This window comes from Dendrobates tinctorius, unplaced genomic scaffold, assembly GCF_039654945.1.
Source record: "Dendrobates tinctorius isolate UK_male_01 unplaced genomic scaffold, ASM3965494v1 ptg000149l, whole genome shotgun sequence".
NCBI lineage: Eukaryota > Metazoa > Chordata > Amphibia > Anura > Dendrobatidae > Dendrobates > Dendrobates tinctorius.
The window spans coordinates 485,009-500,472 of record NW_027361816.1 but is presented as its reverse complement, the minus strand read 5'-3'; the positions used below and the strand labels follow the sequence as shown (position 1 = coordinate 500,472).

At 49.4% G+C, this 15,464-nt stretch overlaps 1 protein-coding gene across 2 annotated transcripts in view; it reads right to left on the bottom strand.

The window, feature by feature from the left end:
* Positions 1 to 15,464, bottom strand: part of PDCD11 (programmed cell death 11) — an 84,141-nt gene that overhangs the window by 49,189 nt on the left and 19,488 nt on the right. For both annotated transcript variants that reach the window (XM_073546565.1, XM_073546566.1), the window contains 3 exons: positions 11,932 to 12,138; positions 10,892 to 11,013; positions 10,445 to 10,505 (listed from right to left, as the gene is read on the bottom strand). In XM_073546565.1, the coding sequence (XP_073402666.1) occupies positions 10,445 to 10,505; positions 10,892 to 11,013; positions 11,932 to 12,138 (390 nt within the window). The remainder of the gene's footprint in view (positions 1 to 10,444; positions 10,506 to 10,891; positions 11,014 to 11,931; positions 12,139 to 15,464) is intronic.

Below are 15,464 nucleotides of genomic sequence, written 5' to 3'. Positions count from 1 at the left end.
AGTTGCAGAGCTACTCACAGTCCGGTGGCCAGAAAGGCGATGTGCCCAGCTCGTCTGAGATGCAGGGCCGCAGTAGAGGATAACGAGGAACCCCTTTCCGCTGCCCGGTGTCTTCAAAGGCGTCCGGATGACAGGCTGCAAAGATGGCGGCAGCCTGAGGTAAAAGGAACGCGCGGTTCAGGAGAGAAGAAGGGCGGAGCTAGCCGCCTGACCCGAAGAGAAGACCGCCCGCTGCCCAGCTACAGACTAGGAGGGTGGGTGGTCCTAGAACGGGCGGGAGAGCAACCCGCCTATAAGAGAGGGCGGGGGGCGTGGTCGCGACGGCCGAGTAGGCCCGAAATGAAGCCGGGGACTAAATTAGTATCGGCGGCCGCCTGTCAGAGCGGGGCGGCGCGGAAGTCCTGCAGCGCTGCCACGGCCACCCAAGAAGAAACCGCCGCCCGAAAAAAGCCCTCAGGACACGACCGCATAAGAATGAGGGCGGGGGGGGGGGGACAAGGCCGGCACTGCAGCCGGGGCCTGGCATGTGGCGCAATAGAAAGTGTGGCGGCTGCCGGGAGGCGCAGGCAGCTGAGGACCCTGCGGCACTGCCATGTGCCGCTCCGAAGAATCCTCCAGTGGTGTCTTCAATAAAGGTACCTTTATTGTGGGTGGGTGTGGAGTGGGTGGGTGTGGAGTGGGTGGGAGGCGGGGGGCAAGGACCATCCGTATAGCTGGCACGCACCTGTGCAAAGCTCCTGGTCCTGCTGCGGAGAGCTATGAGGATACGGGGTGGCAGTATATGCCGTACTCAGTCTCTTTGTGGGAGTACGGTTGTGACTGATCACACTGTATCCCTCCGGGACCCTGAAAAGGAACGACGCACACCGAGGTACATATGGGTCTAATAAAAGACCCGTGTCCACCTCCTACTGACACTAAGCTAAACTGGGGAAATTCCTGCCGGTTGGTGGGGTGTATACTGCGGAGGAGGAGCTAACTTTTTTTGTGCATAGTGGCAGCAGCATACACCCATGGTCTCTGTGTACCCCAATGAAGCGATAGAGAAATTTGTTCCGAGTCCCCGCGGTTATTAGACAACCTGCATGTGCTGTGCCTGTCGAACAGCTGCGAGACATGCAGCCACGGGGACTCATATTTTCGAGCACGCCAAAGTCCCGCGGTTAGCACATGAGCATGGACAGATAAGGAGATTTTTGTGTACTCACCGTAAAATCTCTTTCCCTTAGCCTTTAATTGGGGGACACAGAACCGTGGGTGTTATGCTGCTGTCCACTAGGAGGCGACACTATGCATAATCTGAAAAAGATTAACTTTGGCTCCTCCTCTGCAGTATACACCCCTGGACGCAAAAGCATTAGGAGGAATATACCAGAAACATAACCATGCCTGTAAAAAAGGCTACTATAAACAAGCTCAAACAACAATATGAGAACCCAACCGTAACAACGGCCCGCAAGGGCAACAGGGTGGGAGCTGTGTCCCCCAATTAAAGGCTAAGAGAAAGAGATTTTACGGTGAGTACACAAAAATCTCCTTTACTCTGTCGCCTTATTGGGGGACACAGAACCGTGGGACGTCCCAAAGCAGTCCCTGGGTGGGAAGCAGTGGACGAATATTGTGCTGACAGTCCCCTAGACTTGGGGTACTGCCGCCTGCAGGACCCGTCTACCCAGGCTCGCATCCGCTGAGGACTGGGTATGCACTCTGTAGTGTTTTGTAAATGTGTGCAGGCTAGTCCAAGTGGCTGCCTTACACACTTGATGTGCCGAGGCTTGATGCCGAATGGCCCAAGAGGCCCCTACCGCCCGCGTAGAGTGTGCCGTGATACCGGCCGGAAGGGGAGAATTATTGAGGCGGTAAGCCTCTTGAATGGTGGACTTGATCCACCTAGCAAGGGTGGCTTTGGAAGCCGGTAGGCCCTTGCGATCGCCTTCTGGAAGAAGGAAAAGTGAATCAGACTTCCGGAAGGGAGCAGTCCTAGACACGTAAATACGCAATGCCCTGACAAGGTCAAGCGTATGCAGAGCCTTCTCTACCCTATGAACGGGAGCCGGGCAAAGAGACGGTAGTGATATTTCCTCATTGAGGTGGAAGCTGGACACGACCTTCGGAAGGAAGGATGGAACTGTACGGAGAACCACCTTGTCCTGATGAAAAACCAGGAAGGGTTGTCTGCAGGAAAGAGCTGAAAGTTCAGACACCCTGCGTAGCGAGGTGATTGCCACCAGGAAAACCACTTTCTGTGATAGAAAGCGGAGTGAGACCACCCTAAGGGGTTCAAAAGGAGGTGACTGTAGTGCTGTCAAGACTAGGTTGAGGTCCCACGTCTCCAACGGACGTTTGTAGGGGGGAACCAAATCGGGAAACCCCTTGGAGAAAAGTCTTCACTTGTGGCTTGTTAGCAATACGCCTCTGAAAGAGCACTGAAAGCGCTGATACCTGGCTCTTCAGCGAGCCCAGGGATAGCCCGGCGTCCAGGCCTGACTGAAGGAAACCGAGGACCTTTGGAAGAGAATAGGGAAGTGGGATCTGCCCACGAGATTCGCACCATGTGAAGAAAACCTTCCAGGTACAATAGTAAATCCTGGCTGAAGTTGGCTTTCGAGCCCTGATCATGGTTTTAACAACGTCCGGTGAAAAACCTGCTTGTGTCAAAACCCAGGTCTCAATGGCCACGCCGTCAAATTGAGAGCCCCTGAGTTCTGGTGGAAGAACGGGCCTTGTGACAGGAGATCGGGACGTGTGGGGAGACGCCAGGGAGCGTCTGCTGTGATTTGCACGACGTCGGTGTACCATGTACACCTGGGCCAGTCTGGAGCGATCAGAATGGTGGGAGCACCCTCTTGTTTGATCTTCCTCAGGACTCTGGAGATCAGGGGGAGGGGTGGAAAAATGTACAGAAGCTGGAACTGGGTCCAGTCCTGAACCAGGGCATCTGCTCCGAGCGACCGCGGATCGCGCGTCCTGGCCATGAAATTGGGAACCTTGGCATTGAGATGGGATGCCATCAGATCCACGTTCAGGTTCCCCCAACGATGACAGATCTGACAGAAGACTTCGGGATGGAGAGACCACTTCCACGAGTCCATTCCTTGTTGGCTGAGATAGTCGGCTTCCCAGTTGTCCACTCCCGGAATGTGGACCGCGGAGAGTACCGACCTTGCAGCCTCCGCCCATTGTAGGATACATGTTACTTCGGTCATCGCCTGGATGCTCCGGGTGCCGCCTTGATGGTTCACGTATGCCACTGCCGTGGCATTGTCCGACTGTACTCTGATATGAGAGTCTGCTAGCAAGTGATGGAAGGCTTTCAACGCCAGGAAGATGGCCCGAATTTCCAGGATGTTGATGGGCATGGTCGATTCCCTTGGTGACCACCTGCCTTGCGCTCTGTGATGTAGGTGCACCGCGCTCCAACCCATAAGGCTTGCGTCGGTGGTCAAAACCTTCCATTGACCGGAGAGAAAGGATTTTCCCCTTGCAAGCGAGGTTGGCTCGAGCCACCAGTGCAGGGACCTCCTGGTGTTTGCTGATAACCGGAACTCCCTGTCGAGGGAGAACGGATTCCTGTCCCAGGACTTGAGGATGGCCAGTTGAAGGGGTCTGAGGTGAAACTGGGCAAATGGTACCGCCTCCATTGCTGCTGCCATCCTGCCAAGTACTCTCATGGCATACCGGAGAGATCTGGGGGACTTGCGGAGGAGTGTGTGAACTCCCAGACAGAGAGCCAGTGCCTTGTCCCTGGGGAGAATCACCAGACCCTTGGAGGTGTCGAATAGCATCCCCAGGAAGGTCAGAGACTGACTCGGGGTAGTCGAGGACTTCTGTAAATTGACTAACCATCCCAGGCGCCTCAGAGTGTCGATCGTGAACGAGACGTTGACCTCACAGTCCTTGAGGGTGGGGGTCTTGATGGGAAGGTCGTCCAGGTATGGAACGACTACTATGCCTCTGGAGTGCAGAACGTCCATGGTAGCTGCCATGACCTTTGTAAATGTTCTGGGAGCCGTGGCGAGACCGAACAGGAGGTCCACAAACTGGTAATGGTCTTGGTTGATTGCGAATCTGAGAAACCTCTGATGGGCGGGGCAATCGGTATATGCAGGTATGCGTCCTGTATGTCTATGGAGGCGAGATATTCTCCTTTTTCCATGGACGCAACGATTGACCGGAGGGATTCCATGCGGAAGTGACGAACTCGAACATACTTGTTGAGTTGCTTGAGGTCTAGTATGGGTCGGACGCTGCCTCCCTTCTTGGGCACCACGAACAGGTTGGAGTAGAACCCTCGGAAGCGCTCTTCTGCTGGGACTGGCACTATGACTCCTGCTTGCAGGAGGGAAGAAACCGCTTGACGGAAGGCCTGAGCTTTGAGCAGGGATTTTGGAGGGACAGAGGGAAAAAACCTGTGCGGTGGGCTGGTAGTAAACTCGATTTTGTATCCTGAAGACACTATTTCCTTGACCCACTTGTCTTCTGTAATAGGCAGCCAGACCTGCTGAAAGAGTAGCAGTCGTCCGCCTACAAGTGGGGTGTCTTCCAGAGGGAATGAGTCAAGATGAGGGAAAAGTCTGAGGTTTTCCTCCTTTAGATTTTGCCTGGCTTGCCTTTGACTGCCAGTTCCTGTCCGGCCTCTGTGCCGCACGCGTGTTGTCCCTGCGGGGGGGAACGATTACGGTTTTGTGCTGGGCTGAGACGGACCAGCCCGAAGAATTCCGAAAGGATCGGAAACGAGATTGATTACGTTTTCTAAACGTGCGTTTTGGTCTTAGTTGAGGGAGGGAAGTACTTTTGCCCCCGGTAGCATTGGATATCATTGTATCCAGTTTTCACCGAAAAGACAGCCACTGAAGTACGGGAGATTTTTTAGGGACTTTTTTGAGGCCGCATCCGCTTTCCATTCTCTTAGCCAGAGAATACGCCGGATTGTGATGGCGTTTGATGCTATTCCCGCTATCCCTCTTGCAGAGTCCAACGCTGCATGGACCATGTAATCTGCCACTACTGCAATTTGCACTGCCTGGTCCGCCAGCTGAGGATTTGAAGCTTGAAGGCCCTTTTGCAATAGATCAGCCCAGGCCATGATGGCCTTGGCTGCCCAAACTGAAGCAAATGCGAGAGCCAGAGAGGCACCTGCCGCTTCAAAGATTGAACGAGCCATGCGTTCTACTTGTCTGTCTGCTGTGTCATTGAGGGTTGAACTGTCCGGCAGCGAGAGAAGCGTTTGTGCTGCTAGTCTAGAGACTGGAGGGTCCACTTCAGGCGGATCTGTCCAATCCTTGGTGTCTTTCTGTGGAAAGGGGTATTTTGCTTCCAAATACTTGCGATTGGCGAATTTTTTCTCAGGCTGCGAAAAATGCTTAGATAGGATTTTTTGAAATTCCGGGTGATTAGGGAAGACCTTCGATGGTTTCTGAACACTTTCAAAGGAAATCTTGTGTTCTGGTGCTTCCGGGGTTGGATCTGAAATGTCCAGCACCCGAAGGATGGAAGAGACGATATCCTCAACTACCGCAGTATTGCTAGGGGGGCAAGGGAGCAAAGCGTTCTCTGTTTCGTTATCTGAATTGGAGTCACATATGCCCTCTGAGTCTTGCGCATCGCTAAGGAGCTCCCTAGCGGGCGAACTAGAGCGGAGGTTTCCCGTGGTCTGGGATCGTTGTGGAGATCCGCATTGTCCTTCTCTATCAGGGGACGGCCTCGGTGACCTGAGGCAACTGTGTCTTTCCCTGGAGGGGGAAGACCTATTGCTATGTGAGGACGCAGATGAACGCGACCTGTGGGTCCGCTTACGCCTCGAACTGTCGGAAGCGCCCTGTTCATGAGACCGGACGTCCCTTTGCTGGGTAACGTTCAAAGCCGAGACATGAACCTGCAGAGCCTGCAGTAATGTGGAGGTCAGGTTATCTATAGACTGTGTCAAAGACTGCGACATCTGAGTCGCCCATTCCGGCGCAGTAGCGGTCGCAGAAGCGTTGGTAGGGACTTCTTGGGGTTCTGATCCTGTTTTTTGGGTACAATCCCGGCAGTGCGGGTACGTGCTGCCGCTGGGGAGAGTGGCCTTGCAGGCTGTGCATACTGCATAAAAGCAGTCTTGCCTGGTTCTTTTCCTTGAGCCCGACATAGTACCTAGGCTGATTAGTGGAGGCCCTACAGGGGTCTCTACGCAGAGGAAAATAGTAGGAGAGCGCTATAGGTTATAGGAATTCACAGCTGAGTACAAAGAACCCAGCTGTGATCTTACCCCACCGGTGCTCTCCCTTAGGTCCAGCGCTGATAAGTCCCACGTCCTGTGCCCCCCAGAGACTGCTGTTCTGCCTTCCTTCAGGTGCAGCAAGATGGCCACCGGCTTCTGAAGTGGAGAGGGAAGGGGGCGGAGAGCTGGAAAAGGGCGCGCTGAGCTATGTAAAAGCGCGCCCTTCCTGCCTCGATCCGCCCCTTCTATGACACTACAGTGTCATTTTCGTCATCCGGGGGGCGGGAATGGGGCCTAAATATGAGGTCTCCTGCCCAGCAGGGCTCCAGGACGGCGCGGTCGTCCGGGGGGGGGGGGGGGGGTCGGATTTAAACCAGACTCCCCCAGAATGAAAGGAAGGCTGGCGGTGGGGCCATGCGCGTGACTGGGGCCCTGTGGAGGGTTCCATTGGGGCGCTATATAGCTACTGCTGCCGCAGAGACCGGGGCGCCGGGAACCCGGTCTCTGATAAGTGCCATGCCTTTCTGCACCTCCCCCGGTCCCAAAAGGAGCCCACAGGTGGACTGGGGTCCCTGGTGCCTGGTACAGGCCCTACCTGCGGTGTCTCAACCTAATACCCCCAGAGGGGGATTAGGGAGGGTGCTGCTGTCACCGTCAGGGGGCTTCATCGTCGCCTCGACCTCGACCCAGACGGAACTGAGGAAGGAGGGGGGTCTCGACCTCGAACCAGTACCCGAGGGACTGGGGAGGGAGCGACATGGGGAATAGCCACCTCGACCTCAACCGGGTACCCCTAATGGGGGACCGAGGAGGGAGCCATGCCGGGAGTCTCGCTGGAGACCCGCTTTTCTTCATCTGTAGTCCTTTGGAAAAAAATCCAGGAAAAAGACGGAGTAAAAAAAAAATTCTTAGGCGTGCCTCCTGCGACACTAAGCAAAAACTGGAGAAGGCTGACGCCGTCCAGGGGTGTATACTGCAGAGGAGGAGCCAAAGTTAATCTTTTTCAGATTATGCATAGTGTCGCCTCCTAGTGGACAGCAGCATAACACCATGGTTCTGTGTCCCCCAATGAGGCGACAGAGTAAACTCCTTATCCGAGCATGTTCGCTCATCACTAACTACCCTTGAGTCTCCTTTCCCATCGATCCTGAAAGCAGCAATAAGGCCAACCCTTACTGACCAGCAAATACTCTGACGCCCCTTTTGGTTTATTTCAACAGCTCAGCCAGCCCCCTTTTCTTTTTTTGAATCAGATCTTTTTTATTAAACATTCAGGAATCAATACAGAAAGAATGACATCTTATATAGCTAGTAAAAATTACATTGAGAGCAGATATTATTTAAAGGGTAAAACTCTTCCTGTGTAAGAATAAATAAAAAGAAGAAATCTCAAAACACAGATATTTGCATAAAATTGAGCCTATAAACAACATGGCTCCACAAATAAACAAAAATCAAAATTATACATCAGTGCCTCATTTCAGCGGGAAAACCATCCCCGCCAGCCGCGCCACTCCGCATCATATTTCGCCCCCCCCCCCCCCCGCATATCAGGTCCAATCCACCCCAGCCCCCTCCCACCGCGCCACTCAAAATCTACTTCGCCACAAAGGGCACTAGACTTTATTTTCACCCCCCAAGCATCCCCTCATCGCAAGCACAACAGCAACTGGTCCAACATCGCATCCCGTACCAGTGCGCCCGAGGGGAGACCCGGTGACTCCATCCATGGCTGCCAAATTTTGTAAAACTTTCTTAATGCATTTCTTTTTAAATAAGCCCCCCTTTCCAATCTGATGACATTATTTAGTTTATTTTTAAGCTCTGACAATGTTGGTGGCATAGGATCCAACCAATGATATGCAAGTATCTTTCTTGCCTGATACAGGATGCGTGCTATTCCCAGGGCCACTGCAGAGTCCGGGTCAACCCCCTCCTCCCACAAATTCAACAAACATAGACGAGGTGACGGTCGTATTGTGATATGGTATACTTGGGCTATGAGTCCCAGGGTCTGCCTCCAGAAATCCCCAATGTGCCCGCACTCCCACATAACATGCATCAAGTGGGCATCATCCTGCCCACACCTAACACATTGTGTATTGGGCCTAAGTCCCATTTTAAATAATAAGCTGGGTGTTTTATATACCCTGTGAATGAGATATATTTGCGAAAGCCGCTGGCACTCAGAAACCGCCATTTTAGGGACCTGTTCTAGAATATCGGACCACTGGTCCTCCGTCAGGGGGCCAACGTCCCGTTCCCACTTATTCTTAGCAGCAGTCAGTGGATATGTCTCCAGATGGGCAGGCAATAATCTTTTATATAATTCAGAGATAAGTCCCCTAGAAGACTCAGATGTAAGCAGCATAAGTAGTGTTTGATTATGTGTCACTATCACCGGATTTGTCCTTCTCTGTTTTTCCAATGCATGTCTTAGCTGTAAGTACTGATAAAAGAAGACGTGCGGGAGGTGAAATTCTGTTCTCAATTGTTCAAAACTCTTAAGAGTATTATTTTGCAAAATTTGTGACACCAGATAAATCCCTTTATCTTCCCATCTTCCGAACCCCACCAGCTTTTTGATCTCTTGCAAATCCGGATTTCGCCACAATGGCCACAATTCCATAGGCCCATTTATCTTCAAAAGAGACTTACCCCTATCCCACACCCTGAAAATCATAGCCAACGTGGGGTATCGTGCCCCATTTATCTGCCGTCTTCCCACCTCCAACCGGCACCCTGGATATTTCCATACCGATCCTTCCCTCACAATATCACCACCATTGTCACACGCCCCGTCTCTACCCCAACCCTTAAGATGTTGCATCTGGGAGGCCATAAAGTATATGAATGGGTTTGGCACCGCCAATCCTCCCTCCTCCTTCCCTCGCTGCAGTATCTCCAAGCGAATCCTAGCCTGTTTTTTCTTCCAAATTAATTCCCGGAATAATGTATTTATTTTTGCAAAAAAGTCCCTACAGATCCACACCGGAGAATTATGTATCAAATATAATAATTGTGGCATCATTACCATTTTGATTAAGTTAGATCTACAAATATTCGACAACGGCAGGCGACACCAAGTATGTACTTTTGCTCTAAATCGCTGCAACAGGGGCTCCAGATTCAGAGCCCGAAAATCCTTCGGGGCAGGAATAACAATTATACCCAGATACTTAAACCTCCGAACTACAGGGACCGGTATCTGCAAATCTGAGAAATCCGCCAGGAGAGGGTCTATCGGCATTAAAGCTGATTTGGACCAATTAATCCGAAGACCAGACCTCAGCCCAAATTCTCGAATGACCTCCATTGCCGGCAAAATCGAGGAATGTACCTTATCTAAATATAGAAGTAAATCATCCGCGTACAATGATATCCTCAACTCCACAGTTCCACATCTGAATCCCATTATTTCTCTGGACTTCCGAATTGCAACTGCCAATGGCTCCACCGCAGTAGCAAATAGCAAGGGCGAGAGCGGGCACCCCTGTCTAGTACCTCTCCCAAGAGGAAAAGACTCAGAGACCCTGCCATTATCCCCAACCTTCACCACCGGCGAGCCATATAACAGCCTCACCCAATTTATAAATCTGTGTCCAAAGCCCATTTTCCAAAGTACCGCCCACAAAAAACCCCACTCCAGACTATCGAACGCCTTAGCGGCGTCTAAGGACAAAATTGCTCTTCCCCCCCAACTCCCCAGAACTATGTTGAATCCCCAAGTATAGTTTCCTAAGGTTCAGCCAGCCCCCTTTTCTATCCACACATAGGACGTGACAGAAAAGAGCGCTGACAGCTACTGAAATGAGAAGTCAGAGAGCCCCCTTTACACAAACACATCTGACACACAAGGGTCTCTCCTGTGACAAACCCAAACTCAATGTGGAGCTTCCGAATCTGGTGCTGAGATACTAGAATTAAGTAAGGCACCCCCCATCTCAAGACTTTGGCAAACTGCTAATCCCCTACTACCTGCAACATCCCTGGTGTCTCTTCTAAACAGCAGACCAGTGAGATATAATGAGTGCGTTGCAATGTAAAGATGTCGCCAGGACTATTAATCAGAAGAGGCGCTGGGGATGTTGCAGGTAGTACGGGGTACATAGTATTCTGGTCAGGCAGAAACGGACTACTGACGTGAGTGCAGGACCAGAGGCTTTCAAATCTTTTTGCTCAACTCTGATAACACCTACATAAACTTTACTACTGCGAATCAGTGAGCACTGGATTTAGACTTACCTCCAGAACTTGTCCAACCTGCACATCTTCAAGTCGCAAGTAAGCATCTTCCAGAACCTCTCTGCAAGGAAAAAAATAAATAAATAAGGCTAAAATAAAAAAAAGTGTGCACATAGCTTAAGGCTGCATTCACATTGAGAACTGAACGGGCAATGAAACACAATCACCGGGTTCCATCTGAATACTAGAAAAACAGTATTCAGGCGTTTCCCTGATGTAACCATTGACATGAATATTGAAACATGGTTTTCTTTTTCACAGCAGCCTACTACGCTATTGAGTCCAGAGAAAAAGACAGACACCAATAGAAAAGAGGTCAGACGGATTCCAAAGCATCATCTTGCAGGCTCCATTTCCTGAAGCGACTATGTTGGATGTAAGGTCTGAATACAGTCCGACGTAGACACTAAAAACCCGACAAAGTGTCTACAATAAGCAGCGACTTACTTTTTAAAGGACAGCAGGAGTGTCTGATCCATAGGACTAAACTCTATAATTCGCCCCTTATGGACTGTGCCTTCTTTGAACTTTTGCACAGTTTTTAACTTTGTTAAAGCAAGATCTTTTTTCTGTAAGACAAAAAAAAAGCAAAAAGCGCCATAAGATATAATGGATTCAGTAAGTGATGGCTGAGTTTACATGCAAGACGCAGGGATCACCCCGATGTATAACGAGAAACATGTCTGAAAAGCAGAGCCCATGATTCTCAAGACTTATTAAAGAGTAGAAGAGTATAACGGTAAGAACAGGGTGGGCATCGCATCCACACGCAAGACAATTTCTGGATTGTCACATATTGAAAAAAAAAAAAAAAAAAAAAAAAAATTCAGCAAAATTAAGAATTGTAGCTTTTATTAGTGATGAGCGAACATGCTCGTGTGCTAACGGAGTGATTTTGACATTTTTCGAGCACACCGGAGACACGCGGTTAGCACATGAGCATTCTCAGATAACACCTTATCCCAGCACGTTCACTCATCATTAGTTTTTATTGAAATTAGTAGCCTGTATACAATCAGAGGGAGACTCTGCAGCTACTTACCATAAGGCTGCGTTCACACTAGCGTACACAGACTGCAATGCCCAGACGGGTTTCCTGACTCAAACTCATAGGCACATGTGAGGCTGCCAGTTTAGGGACAGGAACACCACCGCCAGACTGGGCTTTCAGTCCGTACATGCTCATATGAGTTAGGACTTATCCAAAACTTGTGTGTAGTTCCTGGCAGTGGGCGCTATGAATAGGACCACGCAATGTTTGCTATGCCCGTTCCATAACACTCCCCTTTTCAACAAAAAAGGGGTCACTGGATGTTGTTTTTTTTTTTTCCATTAGCATAGATAGGTCAGAACTCGCACCCATCAGGCATACAGGCGATATATGTCGTATGCCACAAATATCTCAAATGCTTGAGCGCCTTCATACCAAGCATCCCTGCCCCCACCAATATGGAGTCATTAACTTTTAGTTATTGCTCAGGACTTACAAGTGAAAATCCAAAGGTTTCTCCATCCAAGTCAAACACCGCCCCCGCACGCTTGTGTAATGCCGTCACTGTGCAGCGCTCGTGCAATGTGCCGATCCAATCACTGCTCAGCTGCATGACGGAGATCCCGGGCTGCAAGAAGCACTTCTGAAGGGTCAGACGAATGGCCTTGGAAGATCGGTCAATCCACAAGATACAAGCTTTCACCTGGAGGAAGGAAAGAGACTTTAGTTCTAGTTTTAATCGTAGTGAAAACTAAAGACGACCTGTCGGCTCTCTGACATGACCGGGGTTCAATAGCAAAACACAATTCTTGAGCTACTGGAGCATCATGTAGCTCCTCAGTTATTGCTCCGGAAAATGCATAAATAGATTGACAACTGGTGTCACAACCCCTCATCAATAAGGTTTGTCCCAACACTGATATTTCCAGGAAGAATAAGCAGGTATGAAACTGTACAAAAAAAAAAGCTAAAAACTAAGGATATGTAGGTTACATACAAAACCAAACATGTTCTCTGCAAATCTAAAAGGAGAAATTTAGTGAAAATGTCATTAGTACCAATCTATGCAACGAATGTCGACTGGATTTACCCTATAAAATATTCTTTCCTAAGGGGGTTCTCTGAGGAAAGAATAAAATTCCTAAATACATTTAATTAGCAAATCACATTATTTTGTCTAAGGAAGTAATCACTATAGAATTAAAATGGCCACCACCTTGTTTTAATTACAGAAACCCATCCTAGGATATTAGAACAGGAGAATTTGAGGATGTGCAGAAGATCCTCTGTTGTGACTTGGAGATACTTATATTGTTGCTAAGCTACACATGGTGGAAAGCAGTGCGAGCAACCTCTGCTTACCTCAGCACGTTTGGTATCTCCAGTATTAGATCAGATAGAGAAGGTGGACAACAGTGTGAGCAGCAGAGGCGTATCTAGGCTTTCTAGCACCCGGGGCAAGAATTCGGTTCGGCGCCCCCCCCCCCTCCAAATCCCCCCACACATTAACCCAATCCCCACTCATCAACCCCCATCACCACTCAAAATCCCCCCACACATTAAATAACCCCCATCCCCACTCCAAATACCCCCACACATTAACCCCATCCCCACTCATTAACCCCCAGACACATTAACCCCCATCCCCATTCATTAATCCCCCCACACATTACCCCTTATCCCCCCACACATTAACCCCCCACACATTAACCCCTCCACACATTAACCCCATCCCAATTCATTAACCCCCCACTTATTAATGCGCCCCCACACATTAACCCTTATCCCCACTCATTAACCCCCATTCATTAACCCCCATCCACACTCATTAACGCCTCCACACATTAACCCCATCCCAATTCATTAACCCCCCACTCATTAATGCCCCCACACATTAACCCTTATCCCCACTCATTAACCCCCATTCATTAACCCCCCCACATATTAACCCCCATGCCCTCTACAAATCCCCCCCACACATTAATCCCCATCCCCTCTACAAATCCCCCCCATCTCCCATCTTCGGTGGTTCTTCAGCTCCACAGTGGAGCACACTTACCACCAGGGTTCTCTCTGGGCGCCGGGGAGTGACGTCAGCAGCATGATCACATGACCTGGTCACGCCGCTAACGTCGCTCTGACCCGGCGGTCAGAGCTGCATCTGTGAGCTGTGAGCTGCATCTGCATCAGAGCTGCGTCTGTACAGACGCCAGTACAATTGCTCCGTGGGAGCCGGCACGCGCTCCTTCTCTGCGCCGGCTGTCAGCTTGACAGCTGACACAGAGAACCGCCGACTCCCAGGCCAGGGGGGGCGGAAGAACGCAGACACCAGGGAGGACACTGCGGACCGCTGCATTAGGCGGCCCAACTGCGCCCCCCTGCTGGCTGCGCCCGGGGCAACTGCCCCGACTGCCCCCCCTAGATACGCCACTGGTGAGCAGCCTCTCTTTACCTCAACACTGCTGGTATCTCCAGCATTAGATCTTATAGACAGGGTGGACAGAAGTGTAAGCAGCCTCTCCTTACCTCAGCTCTGCTGGTATCTCCAGTATTAAATCATATAAACTGGGTGGACAGCAGTGTGAGCAGCCTCTTCTTACCTCAGCACCCCTGGTATCTCCAATACTGAATCAGATAGACATGGTGGACAGCAGTGTGAGCAGCCTCTTCTTACCTCAGAACCTCTGGTATCTCCAGTATAAATCATATTATAAATCATATAGACTGGGTGGACAACAGTGTGAGCAGCCTCTTCTTACCTCAGCACCCCCCGCTATCTCCAGCAGTTTTAGTGGAGCACATCTTTCGAGAGATGACATTAGGTGGAGCTTCATACTGCACATGCTCACAGGTCCTAAGCAGCAAATTGGTAAATAATGGATGTTTAAAATTTCACTTTTAATCAATTATTAAAAACAATTAAAGTGCCATCAACGTGCCATACAAAAGTGCTCGTGCATTGTGCAACCTGTGCTAAGTCGCCTTTACTTCCCTTATTACAGGACAACAGATGTCAGGCAAATAATCCAATTCTATGTTGCTGTACCTTGGTGTTCCCCTCCAAGTGCACCAGATATGCTTATCTCCGCTTATTCTCAGATACTCCTCTTTTATATACCATCCATAGTGAGCTTTTATAAATTGTAAACCACCAAGCTCCATACTATGATAAATAATTTCAGTGAGATATTATGTCCTTAAGGGATAGGACGGACTTCTCTAACATAAATAAATGCCTTAAAACATTTATATAAGCATCTCTCAGTGAGCCAGTGTCGCATATACAAGACCTATGGAGTGCATACACTGTACTTATCTTTAGGTATCGTGGGTCTCTATAGGCCCACGAGACACACGATACCTAAGATAAGTACAGTGTAACATTTTTATTATGCACCATGAAAGCAATATGAATGCAGTAATGGTGAAGGAACCCCTGACTCCTTTATACTGGTGGTTTACAATTTATATAAGCTCACTATGGATGGTATATAAAAGAGGAGTATCCGAGAATAAGTGGAGATAAGCATATCTGGTGCACTTGGAGGGGAACACCAAGGTACAGCAATATAGAATTGGATTATTTGCCTGACATCTGTTGTCCTGTAATAAGGGAAGTAAAGGCGACTTAGCACAGGTTGCTGTTTTTATTTGCACAATGCACAAGCACTTTTGTATGCCTCGTTGATGGCACTTTAATTGTTTTTAATAATTGATTAAAAGTGAAATTTTAAACATCCATTATTTACCAATTTGCTGCTTAGAGTCCATATTTTGATATTGGTACTAAAACCCCTGCTAAATTACATGCTCACAGGCACCTGTCCTAACATTTTAGGACAGGTATATTTAAGTGAAACAAGGCAACGGCCATTGTAATTCTGTAGTGAATACCTCCCTAGGCAAAATGATTGGGATTTGCCAATTCAATTTATTTAAGAAATTGTTTATAATGACATTTACTTTAGTTATTTACTTTCTTCTAATCCTGGAGAACCCCTTTAAATAGACAAACTGCATTGGCAAAAA